The sequence below is a fragment of the Carcharodon carcharias genome, chromosome 12, assembly GCF_017639515.1.
Source record: "Carcharodon carcharias isolate sCarCar2 chromosome 12, sCarCar2.pri, whole genome shotgun sequence".
Taxonomy (NCBI): Eukaryota; Metazoa; Chordata; class Chondrichthyes; order Lamniformes; family Lamnidae; genus Carcharodon; species Carcharodon carcharias.
The window spans coordinates 100,142,484-100,159,093 of NC_054478.1; the positions used below are offsets into that span (position 1 = coordinate 100,142,484).

At 41.4% G+C, this 16,610-nt stretch overlaps 1 protein-coding gene across 2 annotated transcripts in view; it reads right to left on the reverse strand.

Moving 5' to 3' along the window:
* Positions 1–1,126: 1,126 nt before the first annotated feature.
* The window catches only part of tmeff2a (transmembrane protein with EGF-like and two follistatin-like domains 2a), a 111,637-nt gene continuing 96,153 nt past the window's right edge, over positions 1,127–16,610 (reverse strand). Inside the window, exons 7-10 of one of the 2 annotated variants that reach the window (XM_041201449.1) lie at positions 12,908–12,967; positions 11,645–11,771; positions 11,374–11,532; positions 1,127–2,179 (exon numbers count right to left, since the gene is read on the reverse strand). In XM_041201449.1, the coding sequence (XP_041057383.1) occupies positions 2,083–2,179; positions 11,374–11,532; positions 11,645–11,771; positions 12,908–12,967 (443 nt within the window). In that variant the 3' untranslated portion in view covers positions 1,127–2,082. Of the gene's footprint in view, positions 2,180–7,329; positions 7,478–11,373; positions 11,533–11,644; positions 11,772–12,907; positions 12,968–16,610 lie in introns of those variants that run through there. The other variant, XM_041201450.1, reaches the window with a different exon arrangement.

Sequence of the window (16,610 nt, forward strand, 5' to 3'; positions counted from 1 at the left end):
AACTTCAGGAGGAACAGGTAGCCCCCCTCTACCAGCTTATATTTCATCCCATTGCTATATTTATTCGTTCTGATGAAGGGTCATTCGGACTCAAAACGTCAACTGTGATCCTCTCTGCAGATGCTGTCAGACCTGCTGAGTTTTTCCAGGTATTTTTGTTTTTGTTCTAGATTTCCAGCATCCGCAGTATTTTGCTTTTAGCTCGGGCAATTTCTTGGTTTCTGGTTTTAACTACACATTTGTGGTGACGGAAGTTACCGTCAGATTTATTTTAATAATGGTGAGTGCCATTAGCATCACCATTATTTCTACAGAAAAATCTCAAGCATAAATTTATTGGTAAACTTGACCATCCAAAGTACTTTTAATGTATATGTATGTAAGATTAAAAGGTACACATACTTCCAAGCTCAGGGCCAGTATAGTTATCTTGCCTAAGTAAAAATAGGAGAGGGGTGAAATATAAGCTGGTTTAAGGTGGGGGGGGGTGGTTGTTGGGACAAGCAAGTAGTGATAGGAGCAGATAACCAAAAGATAACCACATCTTTTGGTTATCTGCTCCTATCACTGCTTGCTTATCCCTACAACCACCCCCTTCCCCCACTTCTCCCCCCACCCCACACCTTAAACTAGCTTATATTTCACCCCTCTCCTATTTTTACTTAGTTCTGTTGAAGGGTCATGAGGACTTGAAACGTCAACTTTGTTCTTCTCTGCCGATGCTGCCAGACCTGCTGAGTTTTTCCAGGCATTTCTGTTTTTGTTTTGGATATCCAGTATCCGCAGTTTTTTGTCTTTATCTCTTAGTTATCTTGCCTTCCTTACACATGACTCATGTAGGAAATATTGCTTGATCCCTTTGCTAGAGGAGATCTGATTCATGCTTGTCCCCATGTCGGGATTCTTCAACCTACATCAGGGTATGTGTTACTTGTGGTTAAGCCCTGCTCAGACTGTGCTAGATCAAAACGTAATCTAGTTGGGTGTAATTGTTCAGTAAATGATGTCTAATCCTGAAGATGCAATTCATGTTTCCAATTTTTAGGCTCAGACCAAGTCCAGAATGAGGAAAAACATTGTTAAGTGACAGTAAAAAGAGACTAAGAAAACAATTCAAAACTCCCTATTGCTGAAGTAATATTTTTATTTTTGTCATCTTATTATGAAACGTTAGCACTGGAAATGTATATTTCAAATGAGGATCCATAACAGAGCAAAACAATGCCCTAACTATCCTTTGTCATTATCAAAAAGTACATGTGTGATCCTCTAGTTACTACCACTTTGGTCAATGCAACACATTTAAACCATTGTTTTTGACTAACCAGCTTGGGTGACCTGTAACCAATTGGTAAAAGTTGCTTTTAATGTATGTTCCTGTGTTTATGTAAAAGGTGCATTTTGAGTTATGCTAGTGCAAAAGCACACACAATATAAAATAGGATACTTCACTAATGACACTTATTATAGTTTATCTGTCTAAACCGAGAGAGCCTTGTTGACTGAGTTCTTTTGTTATGGTGTGTTACACTGTCATGTATACAATACTACTGAATTCAGATAAATAGCATTGCCCTTATAAAGCTCACCGCCCTTGGTAACAAGTGAGTAAAAAAATTATGGCAGAACCTCTGGTCATTAACCCATAGCTTCCCAAAATTAATTTTCAATTAACAGCATAGAATCCTTATTTTCTTTACTTAACATAGGTAATATCTGACTGAGCATTACAAATTGCTTGCTTTTAAAAAAAAATCCAAAGCACAATTCATCTTTAAAAAATTCAGAAACATCACAGAAGTATTTATTCTCCATTAGTCCAGCTTTATAGTACTTCATGTGCAAATTAAATCGATATTGTGATATAAATCGTTAACCATTTATTTTTATTACTGAAAAACACATCAAGACAGTATATACTATTTGAAATATATCCAGACATAGTCAAATATAACTGTAGTATATGTATTCATTGGTGTAGTATACCACAAATGCAAGGCAACATGTGTTGTTCCATTTTGTATGATAATAGTCCAAACTGTGTCTAATTATTTTTGCAGCTGTACAATCATGCTTTTTTTTTTAAATTAATCTTGTTGAAGCTCTTGTTGTGTTGTCGGAACTGTAATGTGTTGCATTTTGCTTCTGTCTTTGAATTCTGTTGCCCCGAGGACATTTTCTGCAGATATGAATAATATTACTAATTCATAGCATAGGAAAATTATCTTTTAGTTCAAAGCAATTTATTCATTTCTTCAACACATGTCCAACTGAAAATAAATGGCTAAGAACTACTGTGAATCTTTTAATATACATGATTGTTTTGACATATATATATACATTTAAAATATATCTGATGCTATATGGTTTCCATCTTTGATCAATGGTTTATATGAACAGAGCAGGAAATTTAGCCAGTTCAGCTAAATTTCAATAATTGGAACCTAGGTGAAAAACCAAGGCCTATAGTGCAGCATACCATCAGCAGTCCACTGGCACCTTGCCCTTCTGCTGATCCTCCATGTGTGAGCCTCAGGAGTGAGTGTTAATCATCACATCCAAGTTCAAACTTGCTCTCACCACAATGCACAAACATGCAGATTTTGCAGCTGGAATCACTGCATGATAACGAGGAGTACAACTTTTGGCTAACTATTCCTATCCTGTGAGCTGAACTTTCCAAGCCTGTTGGTGATGGGCTGGCAATATGGAGGGGTAATGCCAGGAGGGGAGCCTGACGTCTTTCTGTCACCATGGCATATTGCCAGCAGGCAACTTGGCAGCATAGCTGCCTATTGGGCAGCCAATTGAGTCATTGATGTAGTTATTTAATGCCACTTCCTGCCCCACAGAGTTTTGCCTGAATTGGGACGGCCTGCTGCCATGTGTGGAGACCACCCAGGAGGCTCTGGGGCAGAGGCCCTCCTTGCTGGGACTCCATGGCCTGTGGAAGGACCTTTCTGGTGTCAATAGCCACCTCTGCAGCAATAGCCATACCAGTGCACCACAAGCCCGAACCCTGACCATCAGGACCTGACTGCCTGGCCCTGGCTCCGCTCAACCAAACTCACCTCTTCGAGGGTGCCTCACCATTGATGCGCCCTCTGCCAGGTGTTGCAGCATCAGTGATGGCCAATGCCAGGGGTGGTACTCTTGAGCTTCCAGCTTTCTGATTGGGTTGGCAGCTCTATGGGGCATGGCACCGTCCTTATTTGGACAGTGGCAAATGTCACCCCAGGGTCCTGCTGTCTGCTGGAGCGAAGTTAGCTCCAGTTTTTGGTCCTGGTGGCAGGAGAGTTGGAGAGGAGGACCCCGAGCCAGGCAGTCAGCAGATCTAGAAGAGATGTGAGAGGAGGAACATGGAACAGCCAGTCAGCAGCATCTAGAGGATCTAGTTTATCTAGAGGATCTAGCATCTAGTCTATACTTGAGAAGGAGTAAGAGTAAAATAAAAGCAAGGGTCCATATTCTACTTAGTTAAAGTATGTTTGGGGAGCATATCCTGCGCTACGTGGGAAATCTTAGATGCTCTTAGTGGTCTGGATGACCATGTGTGCAGTAGATGCCTCTGACTGGAACAACTTGAGCTTCGGATTTTGGAGCTTGAGTAGCAGATGGGGGCTCTATGCATTCACAAGGCTGAAGGGTTCATGGATAGCACACTTCATTGCAATATTTAAACCAGATGGATTTTGATAAACGTGTCCACATAGCAGCTGGTCACCCTACAGCTTATGGAAGTGCATACAGAGAGTGAATGGGTGACAGCCAGGCAGAAGAAGGGACCAGGCAGATAGTGAGGGAACCCCCCCACCCCCTGAGGGGATTTTGCTCGAAAACCGTTTTTTGGCCTTGGAAAATGGTGAGAGTGATGGTTCCTCCGTGGAGGCCAACCAGAGCCAAGGCCAAGGCATGGCGGATGGTTCAGCTGCTCAGGGTGGGAGGAAGAAGTGTGGAAGGGCAATAATGGTAGGAGGTTTGTTAATGAGGGGAACAGACAGGCACTTCTGCGGCCATAGGTGTGACTCCAGGACGTATGTTACCACCGAAGTGCCAGGGTCAAGGATGTCACAGAACGGCTGCAGGGCATTCTGAAAGGGTCGGGTGAACAAGCAGAGGTCGTGGTCCATGTTGGGACCAATGACATAGAAAGAAAGAGAAATTAGGTCCTGCAAGCAGACTTAAGAGAGTTAGGTAGGAAATTGAAAAGCAGGACTTCAAAGGTAGTAATCTCTGGATTACTCCTGGTGCCATGCAGTACTGAGTAGAGGAATAGAAGGATAGAGCAGATGAATGCATGGCTGCAGAGATGGTGCAGGAGGGAAGGCTTTAGATTCCTGGGGCACTGGGACCTTTTCTGGGAGAGGTGGGACCTGTACAAGTTGGATGGGTTACATCTGAACGGGAACAGGACCAACATCCTCACGGGGAAGTTTGCCAATGCTGTTCGGTGGATTTAAACTAAATTGGCAGGGGGATGAGATCCTGAAAAGTAGTTCAGAGGGGAGAGAAGCTGAGACTGAATTAAAACTTAAAATGCTAGTAAGTGAGTCTGGAAGGCAGCGGAAACATAGGCTAAATAAGAAAGAAGTGAGTTTAGCAAGGCTAAATGGAATATATTTTAATGCAAGGAGCCTGAGGAATAAGACAGATGAGCTAAGGGCACAGATAGACACTTGATATCATAGCTATAACTGAGATTTGGCTAAAAGAAGGCCAGGATTGGCAGCTCAACATTCCTGGTTATAGGGTATTCAGACGAGATAGAGAGGGGGATAGAAGAGGGGGGGCGGTCACAATATTGATCAAGAAATCAATTATAGCTGTGAGGAGGGATGATATCTTGGAAGGATTATCAAATGAGGCCATATGGGCAGAAGTAAAAAACACAAAAGGGGCAGTCACGCTGCTGAGTGTGTACTATAGGCCCCTTAACAGTCAGGGAGAGATAGAGGGTCAAATATGTAATCAAATTTCAGAGAAGTGTAAGAATAATAAGGCAGTAATAGTAGGGGATTTTAACTAGCCAAATATTAACTAGGATAGTTTTAGTATGCAAGGTAGGGAGGGAACAAAATTCTTAAGTGGCATCCAGGAGAACTTTTTTAGCCAGTACATAGAAAGCCCAAAAAGGGAGGGGGCAGTTCTGGGCCTAATATTTGGAAATGAGCCCAGGCAGGTGGAAGGCATATCAGTAGGGGAGCATTTTGGAGATAGCGATCATAACTAGGTTTAGCTAGGTTTAAGATATTTATGGAAAAGGATGCGAATGGGCTGGGAATAAAAGTTCTTAACTGGGGAAAGGCTAATTTTACTAAGATGATATACGATTTGGCCCAAGTGGACTGGGTACAGCTACTTGCAGATAAAACTATGTCAGAGCAATGGGAGGCTTTCAAGGAGAAATAGCAAGAGTACAAGGGGAAATATGTTCCCGTAAAGACAAAGGGGGGAATCAAGTCTGGCGAACCCTGGATGTTAAGGGACACAAGGGTTAGGATTAAGAAAAAAAGAGAAGCTTATGGCAGATAATGAGGCCTCAATACGGCATAGTCCCTAGAGGAGCATAAAAAGTGCAGAGGGGAACTTAAAAAGAAAATTAGAAAAGCTAAGAGAATGCATGAGAAAGCGTTGATGGGTAGAATAAAGGAAAACCCAAAGAGGTTTTTTAAATATATAAAGAGCAAGAGAATAACTAGGGAAAGAGCAGGGCCAATTAGGGACTATAGAGGTAATCTCTGTGTGGACCTGGAAGGCGTGGGTACAGTCCTCAATGAATACTTTGCGTCGGTCTTCACAATGGAAAAAGATTACGCAGGTATAGACATCAGGGTGGAGGACTGTGAAATGTTAGAGGAAATTAACATAGAAAGAGAGGAGGTACTAGCGGGTTTAGCGGCCTTAAAAGTGGATGAATCCGTAGGCCTGGATGAGATGTATCCTAGGTTGTTGAGGGAGACAAGGGAAGAGATATCAGGGGTCCTGGCAGTAATTTTCAATTCCTCTCTGGCCATAGGTGAGGTGCCGGAGGACTGGAGGACGGCTAACGTTGTACCGTTATTAAAAAGGGAGGAAGGGATAGACCAGGAAATTACAGGTCAGTCAGTCTAACCTCAGTACTGAAGAAGTTACTAGAAAGAATTCTGAGGGACAGAACATATCTGCACTTGGAGAGACATGGATTAATCAGGGATTGTCAGCATGGATTTGTTAAGGGAAGGTTGTGTTTGACAAACTTGATTGAATTTTTTGTGGAGGTAACCAGGAGTGTTGATGAGGGTAATGCATTTGATGTGGTCTGCATGGACTATAGTAAGGTTTTTGATAAGGTCCCTCATGGTCAAGAAAGTAAGAGATCCATGGCAAAGTGGCACATTGGAGACAAAATTGACTGAGAGGTCCGAAGCAGAGGGCGACAGTAGAGGGATGTTTCTTATGACAGGAAGTCTGTTCCCAGTGGGGTTCTGTCGGGCTCGGTGCTGGGGCCCTTTCTGTTTGTGGTGTACATAAATGACTTAAATGTAGGGGGTATGATCAAAAAGTTTGCGGATGACACAAAAATTGGTAGGGTGGTAAATAGTGAGGATGATAGACAAACTGCATGAACATATCAATGGACTGGTCAGGTGGGCAGAGCAGTGGCAAATGGAATTCAACCCAGAAAAGTGTGAGGTTATATGCTTGGGGAGAGCTAACAAGGTAAGGGACTACACTATGAATGGTCGGACCCTGGAAAGTACTGAATATCAGAGGGACCTTGGTGTGCATATCCACAGATCCCTGAACGTAGCAGGGCAGGTAGGTAAGATGTTTAAGAAGGCATATGGGATACTTGTCTTTATTAGCCGAGGCGTAGAATATAAGAGCAGGGAGGTTGTGCTGGAACTGTATAAAATGCTGGCCACAACTGGAGTACTGTGTGCAGTTCTGGTCACCATATTTTAGGAAGGATGTGATTGCACTGGAGAGGGTGCAGAGGAGATTTACCAGGAAGCTGCCTGGGCTGGAATGTTTGAGCTATGAGGAAAGATTGGATAGGCTGGATTTGTTTTCCTTGGAGCAGTGAAGGTTGAGAGGGGACCTGATAGAGGTGCATAAGATTATGAGGGGCATAGATAGGAAGGCACTTTTTCCATTAGTAGAGGAGTCAATAACAAGGGGCATAGATTTAAGATGAGAGGTAGAAGGTTAAGAGGGGAGCTGAGGAGAATTTTTTTCACCCAAAAGGTGATGGGAGTCTGGAATTCACTGCCTGCAAGGGTGATTGAGTCAGAAACTCTCATAACATTTAAGAAGTATTTAGATATTCACTTGCATTGCCATTGCCTCCAAAGCTATGGACCAAGCACTGGAAAATGGGATTAGTGTAGTCAGATCTTTGTTGACCGGCACGGACCTGATGGATCGAATGGCTTCCTTTTGTGCTGCAAGCGTCTATGAGTCTATGAGACTTGACCATCAGCAAAGTAATTCAACCCTGTATGTATATTACATAAACTTGTAGTAAACAGCTGAAGTAAACAATGATCATTTTTCAATGCGTCTCAAATCAGCCACTATATATAAAATAGGAAAGACAGGTCCTTCGACATGCTGCTTGGTTTGTATAAGAACCAGTTCTCATTGCCATGCAAATACACCCTAGTTTTAACTGCATCAATGTAAATTTCAATGAGAGTCTAAGTTTCATTAAGTGAAGTTTCACTTCCCTAAAATGTTGGTCATTTTCATAAGAATAAATTTGCAAGAAGTCCCAAACTTTAGTCATTGAACTGTAAATAATCAGAAACAATAGAACTGCAAATCAGTAGCCTTGTTTGGTGGCATGGGCAGACAATATGGTGTGAAGACCAAAAATCGCTTTTACACCGCTGTGAAACCACTTTGTGATCATCCACTCCACCCATCAATGGCAGGCTCGTTTCCCGCCAGCGCACATCGGGAACCTAATTTCAATACTTCAGCATCTCATTATAAGCCCTGCTCACCAGAATCATCCCTCCATGCTGGATCATCCAGCCATATTGGTGTGATTGCACGCCGACGTGTTTCACAACTGTACATAAGCGACGTGAGGTGCACTTCACTCAGGATTTTGAGGTTTGTTTGCAAACCTTGCTTCAGACAGCATTTGCGGTCATCACCGCTACCTGGGACAATTCTACCCTATGTTTGCAGTCAAAGCAGCAGTTTTTTTTTATTCATGGGACGCGACCATTGTCGGCAAGCCCAGCATTTATAGTCCATCCCTAATTGCCCTTGAAAAGGTCATGGTGAGCTGCCTTCTTGAATCACTGCAGTCCCTGTAGTGTAGCTACACCCAGTGTTATTAGGGAATTCCTGAGACTTGGAGTGGAACGTGCAAATGCCAGTGTTTTGATGTGCTGACTGCCCTTGTTTTTTTGGGTGTTAGAGATCATAGTTTTGGAAGGTGTTGTCAATGGAGCCTTTGTGAGTTGCTGCAGTGCATCTTTTAAATGGTACACCTTACAGTCATTGTGCACCCGTGGTGGAGGGAGTGAATTTTTAAGGTGGTGGTTGGGGTGCTAATTAAGTGGACTGCTTTGTCCTGGATGGTGTTAAGCTTCTTGAGTATTGTTGAGAGTTGCACTCATCCAGCCAAGTGGGGAGTGTTTCGTCACACTCCTGAATTGTGTCTTGTAGAAGGTGGACAGGTTTTGGGGAGCCAGGATGTGAATTACCCACTGCAGAATTCCCAATCATTGACTTGCTCTTGCAGGTACCTTATTTATATGGCTGGTCCAGTTAAGTTTCTGATCCATGGTAACCCCCAGACTGTTTATGATGGTAATGCTGTTGAATAGCAACAGAGATGGTCATGGATTGGCATATGTGAGGCACAAAATATTAAGTTCACTTATCAGCCCAAGCCTGAATGTTGCTCAAGTCTTGTAGCAGACAGGCACAGACTTCTTCATTATCTGAGGAATTGTGAATTGAACTGAACACTGTAATCATCAGTGAGCATCACCACTTCTGGCCTTAGGATAGAGGGAAGGTCATTGATGTAACTGCTGAAGAAGACTTCCTGCAATGATGTCCTTGTGCTGAGTTGATTGACCTTCAACTTCTGCAACCATCTTCCTTTGGGCTAGGTATAACTCCAGCAATGGAGAACTTTCCTCCATATTCCCATTGACTTCAATTTTACTTGTGTTCTTTGATGCCAGACTCAGTCAAGTGCCGCTTTGATGTGAAGGAAAGTCACTTTCATCTCACCCCTGGAATTCAGCTCTTTTGACCATCTTTCGGCCAAAACTGTATTCAGGTCTAGAGCCGAGTGGTCCTGGCAAAACCCAAACTAAGCATTGGTTTGCAGGTTATTGCTATGTAACTGTTGCTTGAAAGCACTATCAATGACACCTTCCATCAGTTTGCTGATAATTGAGAATAGGACTGCTGGACGTTGATTGACCATACTGGGTTTGTCCTATCTATTGTGGACAAACATACCTGGCCAATTTTTCACTTTGTCAAGTAGATGCCAGTGTTGTACATGTACTGGAACAGCTTGGCTAGGGGCACAGCTAGTTATGGAGCTCAAGCCTTCAGCACTACAGGTGGGATCTTGCCAGGGCAAAAAGCCTTTGTTGCATCTAGTGCCTTCAGATGTTTCTTGATTTCACATGGAGTGAACTGAATTGACTGGAAACTGGCATCTATCATGATGGGAACCTCAGGTGGAGGTGTTTTGCACTGACATGATGGTTTCCATTATCATTGAGGGTGCGAATGTTTTTGGAGTTTCCTCCTTCCATTACTTGGTTAATTGTCCATCACCATTCAAGACTGGACATGTTAGGACTGCAGAGCTTTGATCCGATTTATTAGTTTGGGACCACTTAACTCTTGGTGGTAGGTGGTAATCAGTAAGAGGTTTCCTTGCCCAGCTTTGACCTGATGCGATGAGACTTCATTGGGTCCAGAGTTGATGCTGAGGACTCGTAGGGCCACTCCCTCTTGCTAGTATACCACTATCTCTTTACCTCTGCTGGTGGAGCAGGGCATACCAAAGGATGGTGATGGTGGAACGTGGGACATTTGTTGTAAGATATGATTTGGTGAGTATGACTATGTCAGGCAGTTGTTTGCCTTGTCTATGGAACAGCTCTTCCAATTTTGGTATAAGCTCCAGATGGTAGTGAGGCAGGATCAACCGGACAAAGTGTGCCTATGTTGTGTCTGGCGCCAAGGTTCACACCAGATGGTATGTCCGCTTTTATTCTTATTCAACTTTGCTGTAGTGGTTTGATACAAGTGAGTGGGCAATTAACAGTCAACCACATTGCCATGGGTGGGGAGTCACATGCAGGCCAGACTGGGAAGGGAGAGCAGATTTCCTCTGCTGAAGAGCATTAGTGCACCAGATAGATTTTTAACAACAATCCAGTAGTTTCATGGCCCTCATGACTGAGACTAGCTGTACATTCTGGATTTATTCAATTAATTGATTTTAAATTCTCTCCAGTTGATGTGGCGGAATATGAACCCATATCTCCAGAGTATTTGTCTAGACCTCTGGGTTATTAGTCCTGTAACATTAACACTTTTCTACCATCCCCCTTCAAATTCAAATTTCCAATGCTCTGTGGAAACATGTAAAATTTCTTCAAACTACTGATTTTAATGTGGGCATTCACTGTTGTTGCAGGTACGGATAACTCTCTTGGAGCCTTGCTTTTCCAGCATTGCTACTCTGACTCCTCATTATTGTCATGATGTCGCTAAGGAGCATACAAGCCAGACCCTGCTTGGCTTAAATAGCCAAGTGGTTATGGTACTGGGTTTGTAACCCCAAGATCAAGAGTTCAAATCTCACAATGGCAAACTATGAAACAACATAACTTCATCTGAAACAGATGGAAACGTGTTTGTACTCGAAAGAGTTACAAGCCAGACCCTGGTGGTGGCGTAGTGTATTGACATGATCCCAGGCACCCTTACGAAATTCTCTGGTGGTCTGAGTTTGAAACTCACAACGTCAGATGGTGGAAATTATATTCAATAAACGTCTGGATTTAAAAGAAGATTACCATGACATACATTGCTGTTGAAAACCCAACTTGAACACGACTGCCCTTTACGGAAGGAAATCTGCTGTCTTTATTACTCAAAAGAGTTACAAGCCAGACCCTGGTCTCTCTCAGATTAATAACATTACAGAGCACTTGCTCCTGCTGCCAATCAGGATTTGCAAGAGTGTTTAACGAGGAGCCCAGGTGTCTGAAATGAGACAGTGCTTCTCAAGACTAACATTACCCACTTAGATAGCACAAGATGACAGTGGAGACCAGAGAAATGCTTAATTATCATACTCAATAATAATTGGTCAAGTCATTTGATTGAGATTACCTTGTTATGCAAAGAACTACAATCAAAATGATGGCCACCTGCACAGCTCCAATGATGGATGCTATTAAGACATACTGAAGTTTTCCAGCTCCAGGAACTACGTACAAAACATTAAACTCTTTTTGTTCACAGCGTGGTCCTTTAAAACCTGCTTCACAGCTGCAAAATAAGAATAATTGGACAGAAAATGAATTAATACAATACTGAAATAAGGGATGTTTACAAAGAGATCACAAAACTTTGACTAGTTACTGTATTGTCTAAACATTACCTGCAAGATGGTTCCTGTTTATTAATCAAGTATTCACATTTTCCATGTAGACAAAGATTATCCAAGTGATTGGGACATGGGATATATAGTCCCCGGGCAGGTTTTTCTAATTTATTGGCATTTTTTTCTGGTAATATAAAATGTAAAGTAGGAGGTAAATAAAAGTTAATGAAAGACTGGATTTTAAAGAAGAATTCTTTATGAGTCAGAAAAAGTTGGGTTCTCAATGAACCTCACCTTAAAAAGCACAACATCAAGATTAGATTGATCACAGCACAAGTATAATAAATTGTAGCAAAGGCGCTTCAGAGAGAAATACCAGTAGAACAAGATCTAACTTATGAAACTGAGATCACAAAAGCAGTCTAGCTTTAATGTTCTTGGCCAGTAACTTTGTGTACTGCTATCCCGTAGGTGCTGCATCATGCTATGTGTTAACTCCACAGATGCTAGTTCTCCTCCACCATCTCATCCAAGTGGCTATTTTTAATGTAGACCTAGTCGATGAATTTTGGCGGACTTATTCAACTGTGGAGGGCATTACATCTGAACCCGATCTTGTCTTCACCCTTTCCAGAGTCACTGTATCGCTATTAGAAGTGAGAATCCTATACATATTTCTTCCTTTCTAGCTAGTGCAAGCATTTGGGGTTACCTTTTTCACATTTGGGACACCTGTCAAAGATGCTTAGTCCCCCCGACTTTGTTCCTCCAACCTCCTCCCCAGGCTGGCCAATCTCTCCATACCCTAAAAGCCCAGGTTTATCTGGATCTGGGATCCATTGCAACTCTTTGTGGCTTGCAGTCCCGGCAGCGCCCACTACTCAGTTCTAGCACTGCTGGGAATACCCTCAGGAACGGGACTTTCTCCCACTGAGGGGCGGAAGACCCAATCTCAGTCCGTTTAGCCTGCCAGCAGCACGGTATTGCTGCAGGGCGGGCTGTTTTTGTTAAGTCCATTGATTGTTGGCTGACTCTTGCAACAATGGGCGGGGGGGGGGGGGGGGGGGGGGGGGGGTGGGGGCGGCAGGGGCGAGCAATACAACCCTCCTCCCCTATAAAATTCAGCCCATTTATTCATGAAAATATCACAATAAGTGATATTCTGTAACAGTTTTCAGAAAGCATAAAGAATCTCAGATGTCTCTTAGCTCCTAAGATTATTGGAAAATAACCTCAAAACTTCAAGCATTTTGTTTTAACATTTTTTGCTGAAAAAAAGCAACAGTATCCCTCAAAAGGGTTAGATATTGAAATGGGTACCTGTGTAATCAGTTCTTGCATAAAGCCCATCTTCAGTTTTTGTACCAGTGGTCACATTTTCTGTTCAAAGAAAGTTGGAAATTTGACTTAGAGACACTGTAGCTACTGCGATAGCCTGCATGATAACAACACATTTCTGTCTTGTGACTCTTTCCATTAGCTCTCTCTACAAGTAAACAGTTGGAAAGTAAGTTATACATGTTTCCTGTTAAAACCATCATGGAATAAGCAGCATTTTATTTAACCCAATGTGTTAATTAAAAATTTGCACAAAGGCATTTCATTTTAAGCCTCATTCTTGAATTAATTATCTTGATATGCAATGTGCTGCCCTGTGGGTCATGTGCAAATTAGTAAGATTAGAGTTGCTAGTTTACAGAAGGTAATTTTCCAGAACAATTTTCCCTGATAAAGATGGGCCATTAACTACAAATAAAGGATGCCATGCACGTTTCGAGGCTTTATGTGTTAAGTTTAATGGTAGCTATTTTAAAATGGTATTTCCTTCTTGCAGGTTAGTTCCACATTATCCTCTGTTGATCAGGAAGAGCTTGAGAATTTATGGGTGTCTCTATTGATAGAGGAAATGATTGATTCTCTATCACCTTCCATGTCTGGCTTTCCTCCCTATTCCAAGTAACTTCACATTTACTCCTGTAGAATCCTTAGCATAAAAGCATTTCTTAAAAAAACGTCTTTTACTTAGAATATAACACAGGTATGACACTGAATACTGTTGCTTGTCGCGATCATATTGTTTATACTTCATGTATTGAAAGACACTGCAATCTGAGTTGAGGAGTAGTTTAAATTATCCTGTATATATTCTGACAAAATCTCTCTTTGGAAGTTATGGGATATATATATATATATGGTTTCATTACATTAAATATTATAACAAACCCTTTATTTAGTAAAAGATAACAACATTGCCATATTCCATATTTACTTTACATCTGGTCAAACTACCAAACAGGTTTAACTGCGTTAAGCATCATCAGGATCAGTAATTTTGGGACAAGTGCAAGTAATTCAATAGTGATTATTTTTTGTTCCTGATCTCCTAATCCCTCAAATTCCTGCTGAATTGGGGGATGGGGGAGAACATCAATCTCTGCTAATATCTCTAAGGATAGTGTCAATATGCTCCCTAGTTTAGCGAATATGGGCATGCTTAAATGCTATTGACTTGAATGATCCAGAAATGAAAAAGCAACCTTGTAGACAAAACCAGGGAATGATTTCCAGCCAAACCTAGGTGCTGCACATGGGTCTCCTAATCTGCAGTGACAGTGTCATAGCCTATGGTTTGCCAGTAAAAAAATTAATCTTACAGTTTATACAACTTTACAGCTGTTCCAACTTTTCTGTTCCATTATGCTCTTAACTCAGGTGATGCCCTCAAAGCAGACATTGATAAATTCTAGAGTAATGGAGAGTAGTGTATACACACCATTATGCAGGTTGTTGGGGGATGGAATGAAGGCAGGTAAGGGTGTGGGGGGTGTGGGTGGATGATATCTATTCCAGAATGACTGCTATCTAGACTGATTTACAAAACTGCAAAATACACACAGGTTCACCCAAATCTTGATAAGAGTAATACACTTGATTCAAAACTATTCTTATTGTATAATGCTATTAGAAAGCAGAGTTGTCACTGCAAATGATGAAACCCCTACTTTCTTTGTCTTATACTAGAAATGATTTACCATTGTTATTCATATCTTTTGATTGATCCCAGAAATTTATACAAAATTTGTTTTAAATTTTTGAACATGCTACAATCTCTATATTTTAGCATGCTGCACAGATGATGTGTTGTAAGGTCATAATACATTCAGAAGTTTTGTAACCCAGCAAGCAGACTGCGCTCTCAGTGATGAAATTTCTTCCTGTCAGTTGAGAAAACCACATAGTTCATTTTGTGGTTAAAAAAATAAACAAATACAAGTCACACTGTCTAATAATATAAACTTATAAACTTTGTGTCACAATATGTGCATGTGCATTATAGGACCTAAAAAGAGTAAGAGAAAACAATAATAGTGGAAAATGTCAAAATAAAGTTCAACTGGCTTACCTTGGAAATGGAAAAACAAAGATGCATACAGTAATTACAACATATTCAGAGCCTCCATGTAGGTACATTTCAGCGCGCAGATCAGTTATAGTGGTTTACAACATTAACTGGCTCTCTATTTTATGCTCACTTTTGCATGGTTTATAATAAGATGACATCAGGACTTCAAGATTTGGTTCTGGTCATTCAGCATCACTCAATGGAAACAGTTCATTGTATTACTGAATATTTGGGGTTGTATTACTAGCTTTGTATGATTTTAGCAGCTGAAGTTGAACAGAAGGGTGTAGGTCACAGATGGTCAACATTTCAAGAGGTGAAAAAATAGTTTGTGTGCTGTCAAGAGGCTACAAATTTTAAATAGATGGGAAGACTGTATATTTCCATGCTCTCAATGAGGAGTGGCACTTGCAGGGAGCACACAGTGAGAAATTTGTGCATAAAGCCCATTATTTTTCATTGGTTAAAACGAATGGCTACAAAGTCACAAGTTGTGCATCCACAATTTCTCATAATTCTCTCCTGGTCAACACCAGTCCCTGCCGAGTGCAATCAATCTTATAATGCATGTCATTATGCTAGCTAATATTCTCATTGTAAGTAGGGTATACGAGTCATTTTGAAACTTAATTCATCAATGTGGCAGTTATATTATGCTTTGTTTCCACTTAGTTATTTGATATCTGGATTTCTCCCTCTTATTTTCACTCTCTGTCTCTACCTTCTCTCCCTCATTCCATCTCTTCTCCAACACCCCTCTCTCATATTCACTTTTTTTGCCCTCTATTTAAATCACATTCCCTCTTCCCCACTTCCCTCTACCTCTCATCTCTTTCATTCTCTCATTCTGGCTTTCCCTCTTCGTTTCTTGCCTTCTTTCTTTCATTACCTATAATTCATGTCCTCTCTCCTTGTTTCTTTCTCATTGCTTCTCTTTTTGTTTTTCACTCAACATTCCAGCCATCCTCCGATCCTCCTCCCCTTCTGTTCTCCCTACTTTTGACCTCTATCTCTCTCATTCCATGTCTGTAATTTTCCATTCAGTACATGAGATTCTGTTAAAGTTTGGAAAATGTGACTCATTCGTTCTTCCCTGTCCTTGTCCTTCAGTGCAGTGGAACAACAGCCAGGGAGGGTTTCTGCCTGAACTTAAGGAGAAGCTCAGAGTTGCCATGTTATTCTTCTTCAGCTCCATCAATGTCTGTGCCATGTATGCTATGATCAGCAGTTAAGGACCCAGCATGCTGCACCTTTTAATTGAAAAAAACCATGCGGCACAATCTATCTGATGGTAAACCAGCAGCAGCTCTTTCAGTCCAGTTGCCTTGCTTTCTGCTAGAGAGTACAGTATTGTGCTGTCACTTCACCAATGGGCTCTGGGTGGGATTTGCATGAAGTCTCACAAATAAATAAAAAGTCACACTTCACCAACAGGAGAACTGCTCGAGAAGTTGGCTACCCACGATATAGGTGTTGTCAAGTTGGTTTATTTTGCTTTATAAATGCAGGTAGTCATTCAGTAATTTCAATATACTTTTTGATTGCTACACAGACAAAACTGATTATGGAATATCATCACAAAGATTAAACATCAGATGCACTAGAATAAAATCATGGTGT